A 24918-nucleotide genomic window follows, 5' to 3' on the forward strand; every position below is an offset into this window, starting at 1 on the left:
CAGTGAAGCGAGAGAGGGAGAGAGGAGAGAGGCACAGTGAAGCGAGAGGGGGAGAGAGGCACAGTGAAGCGAGAGGGGGAGAGAGGCACAGTGAAGAGAGAGAGGGAGAGAGGAGAGAGGCACAGTGAAGCGAGAGGGGGAGAGAGGAGAGAGGCACAGTGAAGCGAGAGGGGGAGAGAGGAGAGAGGCACAGTGAAGCGAGAGGGGGAGAGAGGCACAGTGAAGCGAGAGGGGGAGAGAGGCACAGTGAAGAGAGAGAGGGAGAGAGGAGAGAGGCACAGTGAAGCGAGAGGGGGAGAGAGGCACAGTGAAGAGAGAGAGGGAGAGAGGAGAGAGGCACAGTGAAGCGAGAGGGGGAGAGAGGCACAGTGAAGCGAGAGGGGGAGAGAGGCACAGTGAAGAGAGAGGGGGAGAGAGAGAGAGGCACAGTGAAGCGAGAGGGGGAGAGAGAGAGAGGCACAGTGAAGCGAGAGGGGGAGAGAGAGAGAGGCACAGTGAAGCGAGAGGGGGAGAGAGAGAGAGGCACAGTGAAGCGAGAGGGGGAGAGAGAGAGAGAGGCACAGTGAAGCGAGAGGGGGAGAGAGAGAGAGAGGCACAGTGAAGCGAGAGGGGGAGAGAGAGAGAGAGGCACAGTGAAGCGAGAGGGGGAGAGAGAGAGAGGCACAGTGAAGCGAGAGGGGGAGAGAGAGAGAGGCACAGTGAAGCGAGAGGGGGAGAGAGAGAGAGGCACAGTGAAGCGAGAGGGGGAGAGAGAGAGAGGCACAGTGAAGCGAGAGGGGGAGAGAGAGAGAGGCACAGTGAAGCGAGAGGGGGAGAGAGAGGCACAGTGAAGCGAGAGGGGGAGAGAGAGAGAGGCACAATGAAGCGAGAGGGGGAGAGAGAGAGGCACAGTGAAGCGAGAGGGGGAGAGAGAGAGAGGCACAGTGAAGCGAGAGGGGGAGAGAGAGAGAGGCACAGTGAAGCGAGAGGGGGAGAGAGAGAGAGGCACAGTGAAGCGAGAGGGGGAGAGAGAGAGGCACAGTGAAGCGAGAGGGGGAGAGAGAGAGAGGCACAGTGAAGCGAGAGGGGGAGAGAGAGAGAGGCACAGTGAAGCGAGAGGGGGAGAGAGGCACAGTGAAGAGAGAGGGGGAGAGAGGCACAGTGAAGCGAGAGAGGGAGAGAGGAGAGAGGCACAGTGAAGCGAGAGGGGGAGAGAGGCACAGTGAAGCGAGAGGGGGAGAGAGGCACAGTGAAGAGAGAGAGGGAGAGAGGAGAGAGGCACAGTGAAGCGAGAGGGGGAGAGAGGAGAGAGGCACAGTGAAGCGAGAGGGGGAGAGAGGAGAGAGGCACAGTGAAGCGAGAGGGGGAGAGAGGCACAGTGAAGCGAGAGGGGGAGAGAGGCACAGTGAAGAGAGAGAGGGAGAGAGGAGAGAGGCACAGTGAAGCGAGAGGGGGAGAGAGGCACAGTGAAGAGAGAGAGGGAGAGAGGAGAGAGGCACAGTGAAGCGAGAGGGGGAGAGAGGCACAGTGAAGCGAGAGGGGGAGAGAGGCACAGTGAAGAGAGAGAGGGAGAGAGGAGAGAGGCACAGTGAAGCGAGAGGGAGAGAGAGAGAGAGGCACAGTGAAGCGAGAGGGAGAGAGAGAGAGAGGCACAGTGAAGCGAGAGGGGGAGAGAGAGAGAGGCACAGTGAAGCGAGAGGGGGAGAGAGAGAGAGGCACAGTGAAGCGAGAGGGGGAGAGAGAGAGAGGCACAGTGAAGCGAGAGGGGGAGAGAGAGAGAGGCACAGTGAAGCGAGAGGGGGAGAGAGAGAGAGGCACAGTGAAGCGAGAGGGGGAGAGAGAGAGAGGCACAGTGAAGCGAGAGGGGGAGAGAGAGAGAGGCACAGTGAAGCGAGAGGGGGAGAGAGAGAGAGGCACAGTGAAGCGAGAGGGGGAGAGAGAGAGAGGCACAGTGAAGCGAGAGGGGGAGAGAGAGCGAGGCACAGTGAAGCGAGAGGGGGAGAGAGAGAGAGACACAATAAAGCGAGAGGGTGAGAGAGAGAGGCACAGTGAAGCGAGAGGGGGAGAGAGAGAGAGGCACAGTGAAGCGAGAGGGGGAGAGAGAGAGAGGCACAGTGAAGCGAGAGGGGGAGAGAGAGAGAGGCACAGTGAAGCGAGAGGGGGAGAGAGAGAGAGGCACAGTGAAGCGAGAGGGGGAGAGAGAGAGGCACAGTGAAGCGAGAGGGGGAGAGAGAGAGAGGCACAGTGAAGCGAGAGGGGGAGAGAGAGAGAGGCACAGTGAAGCGAGAGGGGGAGAGAGGCACAGTGAAGAGAGAGGGGGAGAGAGGCACAGTGAAGCGAGAGAGGGAGAGAGGAGAGAGGCACAGTGAAGCGAGAGGGGGAGAGAGGCACAGTGAAGCGAGAGGGGGAGAGAGGCACAGTGAAGAGAGAGAGGGAGAGAGGAGAGAGGCACAGTGAAGCGAGAGGGGGAGAGAGGAGAGAGGCACAGTGAAGCGAGAGGGGGAGAGAGGCACAGTGAAGAGAGAGGGGGAGAGAGGCACAGTGAAGAGAGAGAGGGAGAGAGGAGAGAGGCACAGTGAAGCGAGAGGGGGAGAGAGGCACAGTGAAGAGAGAGGGGGAGAGAGGCACAGTGAAGCGAGAGAGGGAGAGAGGAGAGAGGCACAGTGAAGCGAGAGGGGGAGAGAGGCACAGTGAAGCGAGAGGGGGAGAGAGGCACAGTGAAGAGAGAGAGGGAGAGAGGCACAGTGAAGCGAGAGGGGGAGAGAGGAGAGAGGCACAGTGAAGCGAGAGTGGGAGAGAGGAGAGAGGCACAGTGAAGCGAGAGGGGGAGAGAGGCACAGTGAAGCGAGAGGGGGAGAGAGGCACAGTGAAGAGAGAGAGGGAGAGAGGAGAGAGGCACAGTGAAGCGAGAGGGGGAGAGAGGCACAGTGAAGCGAGAGGGGGAGAGAGGCACAGTGAAGCGAGAGGGGGAGAGAGGCACAGTGAAGCGAGAGGGGGAGAGAGGCACAGTGAAGCGAGAGGGGGAGAGAGGCACAGTGAAGCGAGAGGGGGAGAGAGGCACAGTGAAGCGAGAGGGGGAGAGAGGCACAGTGAAGCGAGAGGGGGAGAGAGGCACAGTGAAGCGAGAGGGGGAGAGAGGCACAGTGAAGCGAGAGGGGGAGAGAGGCACAGTGAAGCGAGAGGGGGAGAGAGGCACAGTGAAGCGAGAGGGGGAGAGAGGCACAGTGAAGCGAGAGGGGGAGAGAGGCACAGTGAAGCGAGAGGGGGAGAGAGGCACAGTGAAGCGAGAGGGGGAGAGAGGCACAGTGAAGCGAGAGGGGGAGAGAGGCACAGTGAAGAGAGAGGGGGAGAGAGGCACAGTGAAGAGAGAGAGGAGAGAGGAGAGAGGCACAGTGAAGCGAGAGGGGGAGAGAGGCACAGTGAAGAGAGAGAGGGAGAGAGGAGAGAGGCACAGTGAAGCGAGAGGGGGAGAGAGGCACAGTGAAGAGAGAGAGGGAGAGAGGAGAGAGGCACAGTGAAGCGAGAGGGGGAGAGAGGCACAGTGAAGCGAGAGAGGGAGAGAGGAGAGAGGCACAGTGAAGAGAGAGAGGGAGAGAGGAGAGAGGCACAGTGAAGCGAGAGGGGGAGAGAGGCACAGTGAAGAGAGAGAGGGAGAGAGGAGAGAGGCACAGTGAAGCGAGAGGGGGAGAGAGGCACAGTGAAGCGAGAGAGGGAGAGAGGAGAGAGGCACAGTGAAGAGAGAGAGGGAGAGAGGAGAGAGGCACAGTGAAGCGAGAGGGGGAGAGAGGCACAGTGAAGAGAGAGGGGGAGAGAGGCACAGTGAAGAGAGAGAGGGAGAGAGGAGAGAGGCACAGTGAAGCGAGAGGGGGAGAGAGGCACAGTGAAGCGAGAGGGGGAGAGAGGCACAGTGAAGCGAGAGGGGGAGAGAGCCACAGTGAAGAGAGAGAGGGAGAGAGGAGAGAGCCACAGTGAAGAGAGAGAGGGAGAGAGGAGAGAGGCACAGTGAAGCGAGAGGGGGAGAGAGGCACAGTGAAGCGAGAGGGGGAGAGAGGCACAGTGAAGCGAGAGGGGGAGAGAGGCACAGTGAAGCGAGAGGGGGAGAGAGGCACAGTGAAGCGAGAGGGGGAGAGAGGCACAGTGAAGCGAGAGGGGGAGAGAGGCACAGTGAAGAGAGAGAGGGAGAGAGGCACAGTGAAGAGAGAGAGGGAGAGAGGCACAGTGAAGCGAGAGGGGGAGAGAGGCACAGTGAAGCGAGAGGGGGAGAGAGGCACAGTGAAGCGAGAGGGGGAGAGAGAGGAGAGAGGCACAGTGAAGCGAGAGGGGGAGAGAGAGGAGAGAGGCACAGTGAAGCGAGAGGGGGAGAGAGAGGAGAGAGGCACAGTGAAGCGAGAGGGGGAGAGAGAGAGAGGCACAGTGAAGCGAGAGGGGGAGAGAGAGAGGCACAGTGAAGCGAGAGGGGGAGAGAGAAAGAGGCACAGTGAAGCGAGAGGGGGAGAGAGAGAGAGGCACAGTGAAGCGAGAGGGGGAGAGAGAGAGAGGCACAGTGAAGCGAGAGGGGGAGAGAGAGAGAGGCACAGTGAAGCGAGAGGGGGAGAGAGAGAGAGGCACAGTGAAGCGAGAGGGGGAGAGAGAGAGAGGCACAGTGAAGCGAGAGGGGGAGAGAGAGAGAGGCACAGTGAAGCGAGAGGGGGAGAGAGAGAGAGACACAGTGAAGCGAGAGGGGGAGAGAGAGAGGCACAGTGAAGCGAGAGGGGGAGAGGGAGAGATGCACAGTGAAGAGAGAGGGGGAGAGAGGAGAGAGGCACAGTGAAGAGAGAGAGGGAGAGAGGAGAGAGGCACAGTGAAGCGAGAGGGGGAGAGAGAGGAGAGAGGCACAGTGAAGCGAGAGGGGGAGAGAGAGGAGAGAGGCACAGTGAAGCGAGAGGGGGAGAGAGAGGAGAGAGGCACAGTGAAGCGAGAGGGGGAGAGAGAGGAGAGAGGCACAGTGAAGCGAGAGGGGGAGAGAGAGGAGAGAGGCACAGTGAAGCGAGAGGGGGAGAGAGAGGAGAGAGGCACAGTGAAGCGAGAGGGGGAGAGAGAGAGAGGCACAGTGAAGCGAGAGGGGGAGAGAGAGAGAGGCACAGTGAAGCGAGAGGGGGAGAGAGAGAGAGGCACAGTGAAGCGGGAGGGGGAGAGAGAGAGAGGCACAGTGAAGCGAGAGGGGGAGAGAGAGAGAGGCACAGTGAAGCGAGAGGGGGAGAGAGAGAGAGGCACAGTGAAGCGAGAGGGGGAGAGGGAGAGATGCACAGTGAAGAGAGAGGGGGAGAGAGGCACAGTGAAGAGAGAGAGAGGCACAGTGAAGCGAGAGGGGGAGAGAGAGAGAGGCACAGTGAAGCGAGAGGGGGAGAGAGAGAGAGGCACAGTGAAGCGAGAGGGGGAAAGGGAGAGATGCACAGTGAAGAGAGAGGGGGAGAGAGGCACAGTGAAGAGAGAGAGGGAGAGAGGAGAGAGGCACAGTGAAGAGAGAGAGGGGGAGAGGGAGAGATGCACAGTGAAGAGAGAGAGGGAGAGAGAGCCACAGTGAAGAGAGAGAGGGGGAGAGGGAGAGATGCACAGTGAAGAGAGAGAGGGAGAGAGAGCCACAGTGAAGAGAGAGAGGGAGAGAGAGCCACAGTGAAGAGAGAGGAGGAGAGACAGGTACAGTGAAAGAGAGGGAGAGACAGCAGAGTGGAGGGAGGAATCATCGAATCACAGGAGTGAAGCACAAACACGGTCAGACAGACACTGAGTAAGGAGGGAGCGAGAGGAAAAGGAAGCTTAAATGGATAGGGAGTGCTTAGGATGGAAAGTTGCTGTCAGTCTGTCCTTTGTGTAGCCTACCTGTCGTAGCAGGGTCCAGCACACGATGGAGGCGCTGCGGTGACAGTTACTGGTGTCCTTCCAGGACAGAGAGGTAAACGAGATGGTCAACAAGGTCATATAGATGTCCTGCAGAGGGAGAGAGAAAGAGTCCCATCATACTGCCATGGGTAGATGCTCCGGTGTGTGTGTGTGTGTGTGTGTGTGTGTGTGTGTGTGTGTGTGTGTGTGTGTGTGTGTGTGTGTGTGTGTGTGTGTGTGTGTGTGTGTGTTGTGCTGACCTCGTGTTTGAGAAAACACTTCCCCAGCTCCGTCAGTTCGCCTGTTGGCTGGGCTGGGGAGGCAGCAACTGCCTGGGACTCAGTGGACATCATCTCCTCCTCTATACACACACACACACACACACACACGATAGGACATAAAAAGGAAGGGGAAGAGTGAGAAGGGGGTGGACCTGAGTAATACTTTTCTTCCCTAGAAAACAAGTGAACACTTACCATCCACGTCTTCCTTATTTCCTGCTGGCGCAGGCACTTTTTTCATTATGCAGGCGTGAGCTGATGGGAAAGGATCAATGTTAGGACACATGGCTAGACTGAAATAAACCCCATATCTATCAAATATGGATGTGCAGCAGAGCTAAATTCATAGGTCCAGTTTCTCAGAATTAGATGAATCCTTCTCCTGGACAAAAAATTAATAAATACATGCTCAATGGAGAAACTAAACTGAAAGTACAGGTCTTCACGGATCCACCTGTAGCCGAATACGCAAGAGGGTCTGGATCAAGAACTCTAAATAATGTCACGGGTCTGATCTGATTGTCAAGTGTAATTTTAACTGACTTGACTGCAAGGACACGTACAGATCTGAATGCTGAAGGAGAGAAAGAGAGAAATTTGATAATTTATGCTGCTGCTCTTGCTTTTCACGAGCGTGGTGCGTGTAGCTTGTTGTTGGCCAATCACAAGTCATCAAAGCGGCAATAGGCTAACAGTCATAGAGCCGCTGTGTGTGGCAAAAGTTAGGAGACATCTAATCAATAGAAGATGGAATTAAAATGAGGGAATTAAAAGTTAAAGGAGAAGGATAGGCTACAATGACAAACAGCCAACCGGTAGGCTGCTACTTAATATTCTGAATGGAGTTATTTACTTGGACCCGTGAAGGCCTCTAATTGAAAGTGCTACTTAATCGCTCCCTGCATCCCAATAATCTGACCTTTATCCCAAAAGTGTGGACTTACTGAGCAGGTCCAGAACCTCTCTGGTGAGCAGCCGAACTAGCTGCTCCTCCAGCATCTCCTGATTCTCCTCACACGACTCGTCCTCCTCCTCCTCCCCACTACACACAGAGGGAAGGAGATTGTCAACATACCACTAGCACAAGAAAACCTACGCATTCAAAGAGACCACATGCCTTCATAAGGACCCACAGATGGACACATCTTACCTGACAGTACTCCTCTGGTTGATGATCTGCCACCTGAGATTGAGTCTCTGTATAAATAAACACAGAGAGACAACACGTCACATGATGAGTTGTCCTATTTCTTATTAATGGTGAAAGATTACTAGTGCGCAGGTCAATAAGCATGCTCGGAATGTTTGATCAGCCTCTGATTTCTGTTAGTTTGGTAGTTGTACCACAGGTAACCTTTTGTTGTGAGTACTTGGTTTTTTGTGTGTGTTTTTTTGTGTTTTTTTTACACATGCAAAGAAACTCTCATTTTTGGTATATTACTTCACAGGCACAAGGGGGAAAAGCGTGAGAGTTCAGACCTGTAGCATGTAGGCGAACAGAGGGCCCAGCAGGGGGCAGAGCAGACCGTTGTAGCACTCCTGAGGACATGACACCACCAGCTGCTTCAGGAACACCCGTTCACACACACATTAAGGAACACAGTTGGACTGAATGGATAGTGTACATGTAAAGTCAATGCTATATCAATGTATTTGATCACTAACAATGACATTATATTCTCTTCTTGTCTGAACAAAATTAATATATACACTGAACAAAAAATATAAACGCAACATGCAAAGTGTTGGTCCCATGTTCAATGCTCTGAAATAAAAGATCCCTGAAATGTTTCATATGCACAAAAAGCTTATTTCTCTCACATTTTGTGCACAAATTTGTTCACATCCCTGTTAGTGAGCATGTCTCCTTTACCAAGATAATCCATCCACCTGACAGGTGTGGCATATCAAGAAGCTGATTAAACAGCATGATCATTACACAGGTGCATCTTGTGCTGGGGACAATAATAGGCAACTCTTAAAATGTGCAGTTTTGTCACACAACGCCACTGATGTCTCAACTTTTGAGGGAGCGTGCAATTGGCATGCTGACTACAGGAACGTCTACCAGAGCTGTTGCCAGAGAATTTCATGTTAATTTCTCTACCATGTCGTTTTAGAGAATTTGGCAGTATTTCCAACCGGCCTCACAACCCCAGACCACGTGTAACCACGCCAGCCCAGGACCTCCACATCCAGCTTCTTCAACTGAGGGATCGTCTGAGACCAGCCACCCGGACAGCTGATGAAACTGAGTATTTCTGTCTGTAATAAAGCCCTTTGTGGGGAAAAACTCATTCTGATTGGCTGGGCCTGGCTCCCCAGTGTGTGGGCCCGACTCCCAAGTGGGTGGGCCTATTCCCCCCCAGGCCCACCCATGGCTGCACCCCTGCTTAGTCATGTGAAATCCCTAAATTAGGGCCTACTGAATTAATATCAGAGAGCAGACCGTTGTAGCACTCCTGATTTCCTTATATGAACTGTAACTCAGTAAAATGTTGAAATTGTTGCACGTTGCGTTCACATGTGATTGGCAGCTAATGGGACAGAAGGATATGGAGCATGGTGCGGAGTCTGTGGTCAGGCACGTTGTCGAGGGAGACAAAGGCAGAACCAACGATCTGTTCAGCCAATCCCTCGATGGTGTAGAAGTCCTGCTGCAATGATAGGCCTGCCTTCCCCAGGGTATGGTAACTAGAGAGAGAACGGGGGGTGCGCAAGCGAGAGGAAGAGGGGGAAATGAGCAAGAGAGCGAGACTGGGTGGTTGTGTGTGTGGAGAAAGAGGAAGCAGAAGACTATCCAAAGTGAGGAAGTCACCAGTTGTCGTAGAGGGTACAGAAGAATCCCTGCATGCGCTCTAGATGAGTCTTAAACACTGGAGGGTCATAGATGTCCAGGGCTGGCTGAGGCAGGCCTACAGGTCAGGACACATAATATTCATGGTTGTTTATTATCCTTCAAAGGGGAAATTATAGCCACGGGTTACCAACCTTTGATATAGGGTTTCTAAACCAGTACAGTGCATAACCATTGAATCAGTGTGGTTCCTCTCACCTAGAACCACGTTCTTCTCCACCTCTATCATGTCGTAGGCCTTGGAGAACGTCTCACTCAGACGACACATGTTCTCCGGCAGGAAGAGACTGTTGTGGGTTCTACAGAGAAACAACATCATCCTCTTTATCACCACCATCGCAAACACTATCATCATTACCACCATCACAAACACTATCATCACCACCACCACAAACACTATCATCATCATCACCACCACCACCACCACAAACACTATCATCATCATCACCACCACCATCACAAACACTATCATCATCATCACCACCACCACCACAAACACTATCATCATCATCACCACCACCACCACAAACACTATCATCATCACCACCACCACCACAAACACTATCATCATCACCACCACCACCACAAACACTATCACCACCACTATCATCACCACCACAAACACTATCATCACCATTATCACAAACACTATCATCACCACCATCACAAACACCATCACAAACACTATCATCACCACCATCACAAACACTATCATCACCACCATCGCAAACACTATCATCATCACCACCACCACCATCACAAACACTAACATCACCACCACCACCACCATCATTATCAAAAACTATCACCACAATCACAAACAGCACCATTATCACAAACACTATCACCATCACAAACACTATATCATCCTCATCACCATCATCACAAACACACGGTCTTTCTCTCCAGCACCCACACCCCCTTACCTGATGAGGGCAAGCAGGTTGGGCAGCAGAGCCAGGACCTGGGCGTTGCAGGGGTTTCTGTAGATGGGGGCTCCATTAGGGGTGTAGCCCACTACGAAGCCCCCTGCCTTCGCCTCCTCCAGGTCAGCCGGCCAGCGGGCCCTCTTCACCACCCCCAGGATGGTGTACACACAGAAACTCAACTGGAGGGCAGGGTGGGGGTGAGACAAACAGTGAATAGGAAACGTTTCAATACAGTTGACGTTTTGGCAGAACTGGTTGAATTGGCAAGTCTGACATCACATAGAAAGTTTTAGCACTTAGCCATGAAAGCACGCACGTGTGCGCGCACACACACACCTACCCGTGACCTGTTGATGCCCGTTGTGTGTTCTGTGCCTTCAGCCACCAGCTGATCAGCACCAACGAAGTCCAGGAATAGAGCAGGATCCCACAGCACACTGATGCACACAAAGAGAACAACCAGTGTATAATACAGTGCAAGTGGGTGTATACAGTTGAGTGTGTATAGCGTGTGTGTACGCATGTTGTGTGCGGGCGCATGTGTGTGTCTGTGTGCATGCAGTGCGTGTAAGCAGTTCAGTGTATACAGCGTGCGTGTGTGTGTACATACCGCCTCATCTCGTCGGAGGTCCAGCGAGCGGCCACAGTGGCCATGAGCTCCTCCAGGAAGTTTTTCTGCTTGTTGTAGTCTTTGAACTGGTTACTGATGAGGACCAGGGCCTCCATAAGAGCACACTTCTCCAGCAGGTTCAACAGAGCCTCGCTGGAGAACAGCTTCTTCACGTGGTTATACATCATGTCAAAACACGGCTGAATGGAGACAGAGAGAGCGAGTGTGAGAGAGAGATGTGAAAAACAGACACACCCAAACATCCCCCCACAGATACACATACACTTGAAAGATGCAATAGATTTGCACACATCCGTACACTGGTTCTAAGAGTCATAGCCAACGGTTTCATCAGTATCTACTTAAAGCAGCTGTTCCTTTCTACTGCACAGCGATGGATGAGCCTTCTCTAGGAGTAGGATGAACTTGACCGCAGACACATACAAGAATGAATTGTGGGTAGTCTCGAGACATCTTGATGATGGAGGAGCAGGCGTGTCTTCTGATGTTCTTCACCGCACGCGTCCGTGGTGCCTGAAAATGACATCCCAGATCAGACTGATGATTGGATGGACTACTACTAAGCCTCGGATACCTATTGCTTCTATACAATCCCAACGGACACATCTGTCATCCCTCCTAAGAATATTTAAGACGGCTCACCTTACTCTCCTCTACCACCTCGAATGTGATGGAGGCAAATAGCTGGGAAGGAAAAGAAGAACAAGTTAAATTTGAAAAAGGTGGACATGATCCACAAAAGGTCAGGAGAGAGATTGAAGATCGGTGCGCATGCGTTTGAGCACACGGGTGTGTGTTCACCTTGTAGAGGACCTGAGGCAGGAAGTGAGGTCGGTGTGTGACGAAGGGGAAGAGGACGGAGACGTTGGTGAGGACACAGGACAGGATGAGAGGGTCTCTGGTGTTGTAGTTCAACACAGCCTGTAGCAGCTCAATGCCCTGGTCTACAGGCAACTTCTACAGCAGGGGCAGAGGGACATTAGAGTCAGGGTTTCTTCTACATCATCACTTTCCTTTCATTACATTCATAACACTTGTGTAACACTATTTTAAGGGTCCGTAATAAACCATTTATAGTGTGTGTTCACCATTTATTAATCATTACTCCCACATTTTTACTAACCATCAGTAAAGTACTTTTGCAGCCCCTAAAGTGAGCACTATTTATGCTTTATAAAATGTTTTCAGTGACCAGTGTAATTTCTCAAAAGATGGGCAAGCCATTGGTAAACATTCCAGCAGCACCTGGCAAAAGAATAAGCCCACAACACAGGATATTTAAGGAAATTTTAAAAATACATACACAACAAAAATATAAATGCAACATGTAAAGTATTTTGTTGCCATCTAGGGCACCCGCCTGGTAGCGTTCACACGTTGCCCTCTCTACCCCTCTCACCCTCCTTTGCACTCTACTATTTTTGCTCTCTCCATTTCTCTGCTGTGGGTAGCTATTCTCATTTGGCAGCTTGTACCTCATCCTCCATGTTCTTAAAGATCTTTCCCACAACACTCTCTGTAAAGAAGGTCATAGCATCCCACTGGACCGCTGACGGAGACAGGATAGAACACAGCCCCTCAGCCGTCTTAGCTGGAAAGAAAAGGAGGAAGACAGAGAAAGACCGGAAAGAGAGAAAAAAACGAGGCAGGAGGAGTAAAAAGGGGGAAAAAAGAGAGTATAGTTAATCAGGCTGATTAGTTAACAGGCATCAACAGTATCTCTCCACCCATCCTTTCTTGTCACTTGGCGCCCTTTCAGAGTGGTTACGGGAATTCATGCATTTCTTGTTAATAGTGAGAACTCATCTCATACAAATAAAGACGCATTTCCTTTTTAAAAACCTCCTCAAACTCCTCCTTCCGCGATATGAGAAACTCTTGATTTGAGCAATCAAATGGACTCCTCCAAGACATTCAATCAGTTTCATACTGGCACATTCACCATCAGTGACCCCCCCCCACACACACACACACAGAAGATCCCCCTCCCCAGATCGCCACAGTCAAGAAGCAGCACGTACACACAGTGGTTCCGATATCGATGGGCGTACTGATCTGATACTGCAGCCACTCTGCTGCAATCTGGAAGGCCTCCAAGGGGACAATACGACACGCGTTCCGGACCACCTCCCCCTGCTGCGCTCGGAACGCTGGAACACATCGGAACATGGACACAAGCATCAGGGTCGAGATCAGTAGGAACGAACTGGAGAAAATATTCTTTAATGGCAAGAAAAATGTATTATATTGATATTGTTTAAGTCTAAAGTATTCAAATACAATAGGAGTCACATTGCTTACAGTTGAAGAAGGAGTTGAAGTCTTCATCACTGTCGAAGTCATGACGGGAGTACTCACAGCTGGGACTGTCGTTGCTGGAAGGGAAACCAGTCTAGCAGGAGGAACACAACAATATAGAATAGCAATTCATAGAATTAACAGAACCTTGCATGTAGAGGCAAAGTATACATAGTGGAAGAGCTAAACCTTTCCGTGTAGTTGTTATTTATATTTTGGATTTCGGTGTAGTTGTTATATTTTGGATTTCGGTGTAGTTATTTAGATTTTGGATGTATAATTTGTGTGTAGCTCAATTTGTGAGTTGTTTACATGCTCACTTTTTCTAATGAACATTTTGATGCTTTAATGTGCAACTGCACAAAGTCTTGGATGCACGTACATTGTAGCCTGTCTCACCTTGACTAGGTTGGTCATGGTGGCTCTAAAGTACTTGATGGTCATCTGGATGATGACAGGATCCTTGGAGAGAATCTCATGTCTGAACAACGTTCCCCATGTGATCTGGGTGGAAGACCTAAGGAACTGGTGGGAGAAGACAAATACTTTAGTTCAGAGTAGAGTAGTTTATCAGAACAGATCAAAAAAATGTAAGAATACTATGTCTCAACGTTCAGTGCTCGAGGACCAGATTTGACAAAGTGGGATATGGAGAAACAGTAGTACTACCTGGCTAGTACTTTATTTTAACACTAGGTAACTCACCTGGCTTGGGTGTGTGGTGAAGGCCAGGAACGCTTCTGTGTACTTGCTAAGGTTTGCTGGTACCTCTACCTCCACATCTGAACCCTGCATTAGAAACACATAGCACAAACGACACAATCAAGGCTATTCCATGCGAGAAATTTCCAAGAAAACACCAGTCTCAACATCAACAGTGAAGAGGCGACTCCAGGATGCTGGCCTTCTAAGCAGAGTTCCTCTGTCCAGTGTCTGTGTTCTTTTGCCCATCTTAATCTTTTCTTTTCATTTTCATTGGCCAGTCTGAGATATGGCTTTTTCTTTGCAACTCTGCCTAGAAGGCCAGCATCCCGGAGTCGCCACTTCACTGTTGACATTGAGACTGGCATTTTCTTGGCAATTTCTCGCATGGAATAGCCTTTATTTCTCAGAACAAGAATATATAAGTTTCAGAAGAAAGGTCTTTGTCCTGGCCATTTTGAGCCTGTAATCGAACCCACAAAAGCTGATGCTCCAGATACTCAACTAGTCTAAAAGGCGGACAGTTTTATTGCTTCTTTATTCGGAACAACAGTTTTCAGCTGTGCTAACATAATTGCAAAACGGTTTTCGCATGATCAATTAGCCTTTTAAAATGATAAACTTGGATAAGCTAACAACTTGTCATTGGAACACAGGAGTGATGGTTGCTGATAATGGGCCTCTTTACAACTATGTAGATATTCCATTCAAAATTATTATTATTAAAAAAAAAAATTTTTTTTAAATAAGCCGCTTCCAGCTAAAATAGTTATTTACAACATTAACAATGTCTACACTGTATTTCTGATCAATTTGATGTTATTTTAATGGACATTTTTTTTGTTGCTTTTCTTTCAAAAACAAGGACATTTCTAAGTGACCCGAAACTTTGGTACGGTAGTGTAAATACATTTGACCATCATGCTTCAGTCTATAGGTTAATTTGCATTATTTAGTGGAATTAAATTGGCCTGTGAGTATTTTCATTAGTCATCATGTACCTTACTTATCCAACAACTATCACACAGAGCCTATTTTGAGATGTTTTACTCCAGCAGCAACCACCTGAGGTGCTGGAGGAGAAATCCATGTGCTTTTATAAGCCCATTCATTGTGCAATAATTCTAAATGCAATCGCATGTTAAAAACTGTTTTGGTGCACAATTAAAAAGAGCTACTATTTGTATTTCTCAAGAGGTAATTAAAGCGCGCCTCCTGTTCATCAGTCAAGTGCAGGCAACAGGCTATCAGCGCATCACCCACCACTTTACAATGTGAGTTGGAGGCAGTATGCATTTTGAAAGCATACTTAATTGTTTGAAACCTGAAATGTTTTATTTCATATCATGAGGCATGTCTTACCTTGCTTCAAAGTAGCCTATAGGCAAAATCCGACCATGGAAACATGGAGGCAATTTTATAAAGACTTCATAGGCGGCACGTGAGTTTCAAGTTTGGGGAAGCTTACAATATCTACTGTTCTGCGTGCCAGTTATGATTTCCATAAGTACATTTTGGTGGAACAGTTATTTAAATAATAACGTTTTCTTTTCTCAAAATCAATGTCAGGTGGTTAATCATACAAATCAGAATTAAAATCTGAACTTTAAAAAGTCAACTAATGTGAGATCACCAACCTCTGCCATAGGGACACATTGATATGCTGTTATCCATTGGCGACTAAATAAATGAACTCATGGAACTCATAGACTATAGGACAATGCGGCAGTAGGCCTATCACTTCCATTGTTCTTTAATACCGAGGATTGGTGATTATCGAGGGGGAGATTGGAAAGATTTTTCAAATAGCTTACTGTGAGGAACTATATTTTTAATATATTATTATTAGCAACGAGTGTTAAAAAACCCACTTTCCTACATTTCTGCGCAGCAGGCCAAGTACTTGCGTGCTCAAGCGCGTGCTCCCTCAAAGTTATCAGGACAGAGAAACCAAACACATGCTCATTTCTCACATGGAGCACTTCAAACAAAAGACAATGAATAAAATGTAAAAACCTCATAAATGATGGTTATGAAATAAACCAAAAGTTGTCTCTCACAAGTGTAGCAGGTTGTGAACTCAAAGCAACGTTTCCACGAGAATGAGAACGGTAAATGACTGTAATTAACACATGCATTAACAGAAATTAATGTTGAAAAAATGACGGAATTAACGTTACATTTACTACTGGTGACATATGTCTTGGGGAATTGATCAAAAAATTTGAAATCTAAGGGCAAACAATTCACACAATGAATATGCAAGTATTGGCAGGAGATAGCTGAGCCATTCTGGAGAGACTTCGCCACACACCCCTCCCCTTCTTGTCTCAACAGTTTAAATTATACTCAAGACACATTATCTTCACACATATTTTAGATCCTTTTCACTGACAGCCACAACTCAATCAGCCAGACCTATAGCCACACGCGCTGCCCAAACTACAGGCTTTCCAAATAAGCATAGGCCTATCAGCTTGTGATTTGAAACAATCCACAGCTATTTGTTTTTAAGAAGCTCGATTCTGCAGTAGTTTATGTGTCGGGGGGCTAGGGTCAGTCTGTTATATCTGGAGTACTATCTTATCCGGTGTCCTGTGTGAATTTAAGTATGCTCTCTCTAATTCTCTCTTTCCTCTTTCTCTCTCTCAGAGGACCTGAGCCCTAGGACCATGCCTCAGGACTACTTGGCATGATGACTCCTTGCTGTCCCCAGTCCACCTGGCCGTGCTGCTGCTCCAGTTTCAACTGTTCTGCCTGTGGCTATGGAACCCTGACCTGTTCACTGGACGTGCTACCTGTCCAAGACCTGCTGTTTTCAACTCTCTAGAGACAGCAGGAGCGGTAGAGATACTCTTAATGATCGGCTATGAAAAGCCAACTGACATTTACTCCTGAGGTGCTGACTTGTTGCACCCTCGACAACTACTGTGATTATTATTATTTGACCATGCTGGTCATTTATGAACATTTGAACATCTTAGCCATGTTCTGTTATAATCTCCACCCGGCACAGCCAGAAGAGGACTGGCCACCCCTCATAGCCTGGTTCCTCTCTAGGTTTCTTCCTAGATTTTGGCCTTTCTAGGGAGTTTTTCCCTAGCCACCGTGCTTCTACACCTGCATTGCTTGCTGTTTGGGGTTTTAGGCTGGGTGTCTGTACAGCACTTTGAGATATCAGCTGGTGTAAGGGCTATATAAATAAATTTGATTTGATTCCTCTGTGGCTAAGTCATGCTTTCTGGTGAGGTATTTTGTTTCTGTATAGACAGGAGTAATTATATCATTTTGGCAAATGTACTTCGGTATTGGACCCAACGATGTGCCATTTCTCTCCTGTTCTATTGGTTTTCATATCAACATATTAGCAACCCATTCTTGTTATTGCCTCTTTAGATTCCCCCTCTTTCTAAGTTTCTAACAGAGGTTTTCATCTCTGTCACATATGGAACCGCTAACAGGTGCACTGTTTATAATGGTGTTTTCCTGCGAATTGCATTTTGGTAAGTGTTTGAAAATGTGTTTCATTGACTGCTTCATTACATGAGTTGCATGTTCTGTTATGATGAATTACCATAATCTAAATGTGTCATTCTGAGCACCGTGGCTGGACGCCCTAATGCATTATGCACCCAATACATACGGGTACGGTCAATTTCTCAAATGGCAAGAAAATGTATATCTTCCCGGTCAAGTTGTCCGGCATCACATTTTCCTAATGGAAACCCTGAACCAGACTCACCACTAATGAGCAGAGTTGGCTGCCCAGGGCACACAGGACCTGACATAGCCTCTTCAGGAAGGTGTAGTGTGTCTCCACCACCCCCACCCCCACTGGCCTGGGGGGAAATCAAATCAAACTTTACTTAAAGTGCATTTTTAAGCATCGCAGCACACTTCACTGAAAGAAAAAAAGTACCAAGCCCCATGAACTCAAATGCTAAATGGAATGCTAAATAACAAAGCTGGACAAGAACTTTGACGCTGAATACCAAAATGTGTAGGCTACTCACTGTGTTGGAGAGGATTTGTTGCATATTGCTGCTCCATCTGCAGACCTGGAGCCACAAACCAATGAGAATTAGAAGGCAGAATGAGCTAGTAATGCTGCTGTGTAAACCCAGGCCTTGTGGGTGATGAGGGGAATGTACTCACTGTGCAGCAGAGAGGATGTAGTGCATGGCAACGTCATCAAACAGCACCATGAGTGGTTTCCTGTCCTCCAGCTTCCCCTATGGAGACACACCAAGCATGTTAAGATAACAGTTCTCTGCCCTGTGATGTCTAATAATACAGTAATTGTAGACCTGCATTATTCATTCCAATGTCTTGAAAAAATATCTGGTCTGGTCCTACAGAGTTGTCTGCAGAAAGGGGGCGTGTCCGAACAGAAAGGGGCATGTCATGTCCTACAAGGCCTGACTGCAGAAAGGGGAGTGTCTAGTACTGTGTAGTCTGTACTAACCTTGCGGCTAATGGAAATGAGCAGGCACTCTGCAGCCTCCAGCTGCAGCTCTGTCTCACTGAGCAACAGACACAGCATTTCCAGCAGGCGACAGTTGTCATTGGTGATGTTTGCCAGGGCAACCCAGTCTATGTAGCCTGCCAGGGTGTTTAGAGTGGCCACGCCTACCCGACAGTGGGCCTTGGCCTGACCAGCGGGAGAGGGGGAGAGAAGAAGAGGGGGGAAGAGATGAGAGAGTGAAGGGGGAGGGGGTAACATGCACAAAACAGAAAAGTCTCTAGCTGGGTGTTTTAATGTGAATATAATATGTAAATATAACATCAGAAAGTGGATATAGTACATCAAAACACTTTCCTACCTGCAATTCTTGGCCCGGGATTCTTTTCTGGAAGAGGTACAAAAAGAGAATATCAATAGAAAGAGGTCAAAAACACTTCTGCACATTATTTTTTTTTTTTAACAAGACAGTTATAGCCATTAACTGTTTACCAGTTTGCGGTACTCGTCGACGTGGAGCTGCAGGATGGCGAGCAGGAAGCTAAAGATACTCTCCATGTTCTGGGTGAGGGTCTGCTGGATGTCCCGGCGGCGCTGGGTGGGCAAGGTCCGGAAGGTGATCACGTCCTCCGCCAGTCGCAGCAGGATCAACATCACCAGCTCTGTCTGGGCCTCCTGGGGGGGAGGAACGCTATGATGTTTTCAGCCCTGAAAGTTGCTCCAGGGGCCTTGGCACCCCGCCAGCATAAAAACCCAGGGGAAACACTGAACGGGAACGTGCTGACTCACCCCTACACAGGTGAGTGCCTCCATCTCCTTGAGCATGTCAGGCCAGTGCTGAGGCCATTCTCTCTTGATCATCTCCACTATGATCCGCGAGAGAACGTCCTTGATGTGGCTCTCCTCCTCCAGGATAGGATATGTGCCCTGCAGAGGGAGGCAGTGTGCCAGAGTCAGGGAACAGACTAGTGTCGGCATATTCAATAATGTACATCTAACTGATCGCACAACAACGGGGAATTTGTTTGACTTTTTAAAAAGTATATTTGTAATTGGGTCGACAGACCACCAGTAATTCCACTCGTCATCTTATCTGCCACATAATTTTTCTATTTCTCTAGAAAAAGTAAGACACTAACAGGATGTTTATCACCCAAACAGACTCACAGTTGACAATAGCCCCATAGCACAGTTCTTCAGCTGGACTTTCTCTTGCTGTGGCATGTTGTTCCATCTGAACCTATTCTCAACATGAAGAAAAACAACAAGGTTTTGGGGAACACATGTGTAGGGGGATGTCTTGATATCATTGAGCATAACTATGTGAATTATAGACTGTACAATATACTCAAGAACTCACTTGATGACGTGCTCCAGTATCTGTAGACCAAAGTGCCTCACCACTGCTGTTTGAGTTTTATCTGCCAACTGTAGCCCACATGGGACACAGAAGGAACACTTCTCTTTGAATTCTTCACAAAACTAAAAATAAAAGAGCGACATGGACAAGTTAATAACATGCATTCAATCCGTTAGCTACTGTATATACCTAGCCAGCTAGGTGTAGGACAAACTCACTCACATGAATGGATGAATAAAACATGAAAAACTGTGAACTTCCAATGATATCCGTCATAGCTATCAATGTAGTTTATGGAGCTTTACAGAGAGAAGTGAATTAGGAGGTAAAGCTTGCCAGTAGCTAGTAATTTAACAAGAAACTCTCAAAACAATGCATAACTCAGTTGATTCAACGCAATCAATATAACTAGGCTAAATGGTTGACATAACGTTAGCTTATCTTTTATTCAGTTTGAGGGCATCAGCCAGCAGCAATGACTCTAGCTAACTAGCAACGTGCAATGAATGAAATCCGCAGCTGGAAACGGTAACGTTATGATGCTACCTAGCTACGCCCATTGATGATTTCATTTCATAAGGCAAGTCATTTAAGAACAAATTGTTATTTACAATGACGGCCTACCCCGGCCAACCCGGACGACGCTGGGCCAATTGTGCGCCGCCCTATGGGACTCCCAATCACGGCCGGATGTGATACAGCCTGGATTCGAACCAGGGACTGTAGTGACGCCTCTTTCACTGAGATGCAGTGCCTTAGACCGCTGCGCCACTCGGGAGCCACATGCAATGGACATGTGAACTACAATGTGAAGTTATAGCTATGCATCTATGCACATTTTCAGTCAAACAATCGCATCACATCGCAAATAGGAAAGCGAGCTAGTTAGCTATCTGCCGGCCTTTGGACTACCTTACCAGCTAACATTAGCAAGCTAGCATCTAGCCATCAAGATACCTTTAGGGCCTCCAGGCGATATATTTGGCTAGATTCCGCATCCATCATCACGTTCACAGCTTTAACAAGCTGATCACACATTTCAGCCACCAGTTCACCCATCATATTGAGTGTAGCGTCTCCAGAAAATGAGATGAAAGTTAGCGGTACCACACCATGTAAAACACCTGCAAAATAGGTCAACTGGGCGCGCTTCGAGAATTAGCATGTAGCTAGCTACACAAGCGTAACCATAGGCATCGGCCGTGTTCGAGAGTAGCGAAACTACTTCTTCTTCAATGAGGTTTAACGGCGGTTGGCATCCAATAAATGTTGCATTACCGCCCCCTACTAGACTGGAGTACTCACTTATACTTTGCTTCAATAAATAAAGAAATACTTTAACATCTAACACAAGACTCAGAAAAAAATTATTATCAAATAATAAAAAATAATACCATCCTACTCAACTAATTAAATATATTTAGTCCTACCTCAGGCCAACAACCTGAAAGGATGGGACACCACCAATTAACACACCTTGTAACTCTTTTGATGTCAAGTCTCACACACCTAAATAAAATACCTCTCTGCAGCTGCCACCACAACCTAAATTTTGTGCGACTTACGTTCCATCCCTGCAGTACAGTCGATAATCATTGCTATAAATGCAAAAAATCCAATCTTACTGAAACATATCACTTGTTGGCCTATCCCTCTGTACTGGTACAGATACACTACTCACACCACTCTTCTCAGGATCCCTCCACCTAGACCCATCTTCCTCTACTTTCGTTGATGCCTCAGCATATGACAACTTATGCACTACTCTAATCCTGGAAACCTCAACCTGCCTTTCTCGCACGGGACATTTCTGATCCCCAGCCCCATGGGCACCCCTACAATTAACACATACCACTACTTTCCCCAATGCTACACATTCCTTTGTCTCATGCCCTTCTGCACACTTCTCACACCTAGGAACCTCCCTCCAACACACTGCTGACACATGCTCAAAACCTTGACACCTGTAACAATGTAATGTATTCGGCACAAAAGCTTGTACAGGATAACTTATATATCCTAATATCACTTGGTCAGGCAAAGACTCAACATCAAAACTCAAAAGAACAGACAATGACTCTTCTGTTTCACTAATCACGCCACCCTGTCTGCGTCGCACCAAACGACGAGCATCACAAACACCGGGAATCTTCCCCTTTAGTTGGTCAACTTTTACATTTACTGCTACCCCAGTACAAAACAAGGCCGCTTCTAGACACCTTGATTGAATCCTCCTTTCCCACTGCTTTCTTCAGTCCTCAATATTACAAATGGATTTCCCAAATTAATCTCCTTGTCCAAAAAACGCAGTCCAATAGGAAATGCATTATTGGACCGGTCCTTGTCTTCTACTACAACTTTTGCTCGTTTTGTTCACCTTCTGCTACCATTTCTGTCAAGCCGTCTACGCATACAGTTTGACGCATACGTTCAATAAATCCAATTTATTCACCACACAGAACGCACTGCAACTGCCTCTGCATACGCAGTGTTCCATTGGAAAGGAATGTACTTATGGTGTACCAAAGGCAATGACGCTGTTGGTGTGATCGAGGGTTCAAGGCTACTGCCAGAGGAGGCTCAATGCCTTTATGTGTTAGTCGGAACTAGGAAACTCAAACATTTCCGACTTGCTAACTGGTTGTACATTTCAGAGTTTCCTAGCAAGAGCCCAGAGGGTCAAATGTACTGTGTGTGATAAAAAATTAACATGAAAAAAATTAATTTAATTCAAAGGATTGTGTCAGCACAGATTTGGTCAAAGATGCCTTAATTTGGTCTTTTTAAATATGACTTTTGGCCCAGTGTCGATTCTCGCTAGACAAGGCAGCCGATAGTGGGTGCTAAATCTGGCAGCCGATAGTGGGTGCTAAATCTGGCAGCCGATAGTGGGTGCTAAATCTGGCAGCCGATAGTGGGTGCTAAATCTGGCAGCCGATAGTGGGTGCTAAGTCTTCTAGGATTAATTGACACTTGTGTCGACCGTGGACTGGCTCACATCCTCCATTCAGGCTGCAAAGGCATCATTTCCCTCCTTAACTAGCTTCAATGGTGTGGCGTCGGAAAGAAACTGGAAAAATATGTGCACTGTCTTAATAAAACATTATTTTCCACCACCATTTTAGGATTTTTTTTGACAACTTAGGATGTTGCACATCGCGTTCAGCCAAGTGATGTTATTTCGTACATGCAGCTATGTTTTCTCTTTCATTCAGAAGTTTGTATGCAACTGTTTTTGGTCACTTTATTGATGGATAGATTGAAGATGAATTGCTTTACTGACCTATAAAGTCTGCCTGGTCTCATAGACTAGATGTAACATAGTAAGCGAAAAGCTGGGACTTTCAAATTGGTATGATGTTAGCTTTGGTTGGTTACATAATAAGACAGAAGTATACTTAAGGCAAAATCAAAAGGAGGGTGGTTGGTCGGGCGTATAAAGTGAACGTCTAGCAACCTAAAGGTTGTGTGTTCAAATCTCATCATGAACAACTTTATAATTTCATCAACTTTGCAACTACTTACTACTTTTTAGCTACATTGCACTTAGCATGATAGCTAACCCTTAACCCTTATCTCCTAACCTTAACCTTAAACCCTTACCCCTAGCCTAGCCAACGTTAGCCACCTAGCTAATGTTAGCAACAACAAATTGGAATTTGTAACATATCCTACATCTACATGCCATACAAAAGGTAACATATCATACTAAACGGAGGGTTTCGTATTTACATTCAGAATAATATGAAATGCTCCGAGACCAGTTTGACAAGGTATACCTACATAATATACAGTATCCGGCCACTGGCGGGCGACATAGGCAAGGAAATTGTATGGATGAAGCAAAGCAGTGTAGGGCTTACCATCATTGGATTCAGTAAATCATGAAAAAATACAAAAAATAACCCAATTTAAAGACAATCTAAATTAAATGCAATTTCCTGGCACAGCAGGTGGGTAATTTTGAGGTGGGTAAGCTATGTTTAATTTCCTATTTCAATCTATCTACCAGTAGCTTATGAATTGAACACTGAGTGACAGATTTAATATTGAATATTCATCATGTAATTTTCCATGAACATTTTAGATGCTTCAGTAAAAACAAATTTAATAACATGGCATTAGCAAAAGCTTGAAAGGAATGCCTCGTGATCTATACTAAACAGTTCCCCTCTCTCCATCAAACATTGTAGGCCTACTTTGCACGTCGATGTGTGGCCTATTTTAATTGTATTTCAAATAATAAAATCCTAAATGTATCCATCTCTGAGAAACCTAAGCGAACCTTTTTCTACAGTAGATGTGGATTTGGCAGTGAGTATTTAGGCCTACAGCACTAAACAGAGTATAAGAAAAAACACCAGTAACAAATTATTCTCTGGGATCATCGATCAGATCCAATGCTGAAAAGGGCTTAGAAAGGAGGGTGAACAACTCTTTCTCTGTAACTGTTGTTTGGTTATTTTTGACCCACTTGTGAATCCTGCAGTGGATTCTCGCTGTTCTTCGTTTAATAATGTACAGTATGTTTATGTCTGACTTTGTTCTCTCTTTTCATGCCCACTACAAATGCATAGTTATTATTTGTTAGGTTTTTGCTTTGATCCATGTGTCCTATCAGATGTGTTGGCTGATCTTAGAGGATGTTCTGTTCCCAAGTTAAGGCTTAAACTAGTCTGACTCAATGCCTCCAGATCAAACAGTACAACATGTTCATTGGGGGTGAGTTCATAAGACACCATGGAGACAGACGTGGAGTGAAAATAGCTTGGTTTATAAATTATAATAATTGTTTTCTATCGTACTTTCGCCCCCTACAGGTGTTGTGCCTTTATGCATTTTTAAAGCATTTACATTAACCAGACACAGCTCTCTTATGGGGCCATCAAAGTTATACATTCTTATCACAGTTACTGTTAGCCAATAAAAGTATTCCAAGGTACGACAAAAATAAACATATTTGGTCATTGATCTATCCAATAAAAAGTTTACTTGAGAGTTCTGTAAATGTCATATAAGCAGAACTGATGTTCATTTCCAGAGGTTGTGATCATAATCGTTTTACATTTTCTGGCGATACTACTGCAATAAGAGTCCAATATATTTTTTGGGCAATGATTAGGGGTATTTCAATGTAAATCTCTTACTGGATAAAATGAGAAATTATAGATCTGAGATGAATGTATACTGAACAAAAATATAATTGCAACATACAACAATTTAAAAGATTTGACTGAGTTACAGTTCATAGAAGGAAAGCAGTCAATGGAAATAAATTCATTAGGCCCTAATCTATGGATTTCACATGACTGGGCAGGGGTGCAGCCATGGGTTGGCATAGGCCCACCCACTGGGGAGCCAGTCCCAGCCAATCAGAATGAGTTTTTACCCACAAAGGGCTTTATTAAAGACAGAAATACTACTCAGCACACCGCCTTCCCTCTTTGACAATCCCGCAGGTGAAGAAGTCGGATGTGGAGGTCCTGGGCTGGCGTGGTTACGCGTGGCCTGCGGTTGTGAGGCCGGTTGGATGTACTGCCAAATTTTAGAAAACGACATT

The 24918-nt window shown here is 47.2% G+C and overlaps 1 protein-coding gene across 1 annotated transcript in view; it reads right to left on the bottom strand.

Moving 5' to 3' along the window:
- LOC139571111 (exportin-5-like) overlaps nucleotides 1-20591 on the bottom strand; it is a 43975-nt gene extending 23384 nt beyond the window's left edge. The window contains exons 1-30 of the mRNA XM_071393672.1: nucleotides 20316-20591; nucleotides 19359-19480; nucleotides 19166-19238; nucleotides 18788-18925; nucleotides 18491-18673; nucleotides 18360-18386; nucleotides 18002-18187; nucleotides 17692-17768; nucleotides 17550-17594; nucleotides 17279-17375; nucleotides 13540-13623; nucleotides 13234-13359; nucleotides 12838-12928; nucleotides 12558-12686; nucleotides 12012-12127; nucleotides 11338-11493; nucleotides 11179-11220; nucleotides 10960-11049; nucleotides 10516-10715; nucleotides 10246-10342; nucleotides 9903-10084; nucleotides 9175-9275; nucleotides 8938-9034; nucleotides 8677-8813; nucleotides 7599-7696; nucleotides 7270-7316; nucleotides 7064-7161; nucleotides 6315-6374; nucleotides 6099-6199; nucleotides 5839-5946 (exon numbers count right to left, since the gene is read on the bottom strand). Of these exons, the coding sequence (XP_071249773.1) occupies nucleotides 5839-5946; nucleotides 6099-6199; nucleotides 6315-6374; nucleotides 7064-7161; nucleotides 7270-7316; nucleotides 7599-7696; nucleotides 8677-8813; nucleotides 8938-9034; nucleotides 9175-9275; nucleotides 9903-10084; nucleotides 10246-10342; nucleotides 10516-10715; nucleotides 10960-11049; nucleotides 11179-11220; nucleotides 11338-11493; nucleotides 12012-12127; nucleotides 12558-12686; nucleotides 12838-12928; nucleotides 13234-13359; nucleotides 13540-13623; nucleotides 17279-17375; nucleotides 17550-17594; nucleotides 17692-17768; nucleotides 18002-18187; nucleotides 18360-18386; nucleotides 18491-18673; nucleotides 18788-18925; nucleotides 19166-19238; nucleotides 19359-19480; nucleotides 20316-20420 (3213 nt within the window). The 5' untranslated portion in view covers nucleotides 20421-20591. The remainder of the gene's footprint in view (nucleotides 1-5838; nucleotides 5947-6098; nucleotides 6200-6314; nucleotides 6375-7063; nucleotides 7162-7269; nucleotides 7317-7598; nucleotides 7697-8676; nucleotides 8814-8937; nucleotides 9035-9174; nucleotides 9276-9902; nucleotides 10085-10245; nucleotides 10343-10515; nucleotides 10716-10959; nucleotides 11050-11178; nucleotides 11221-11337; nucleotides 11494-12011; nucleotides 12128-12557; nucleotides 12687-12837; nucleotides 12929-13233; nucleotides 13360-13539; nucleotides 13624-17278; nucleotides 17376-17549; nucleotides 17595-17691; nucleotides 17769-18001; nucleotides 18188-18359; nucleotides 18387-18490; nucleotides 18674-18787; nucleotides 18926-19165; nucleotides 19239-19358; nucleotides 19481-20315) is intronic.
- Nucleotides 20592-24918: the final 4327 nt, after the last annotated feature.

Source organism: Salvelinus alpinus, chromosome 3, assembly GCF_045679555.1.
Source record: "Salvelinus alpinus chromosome 3, SLU_Salpinus.1, whole genome shotgun sequence".
Taxonomy (NCBI): Eukaryota; Metazoa; Chordata; class Actinopteri; order Salmoniformes; family Salmonidae; genus Salvelinus; species Salvelinus alpinus.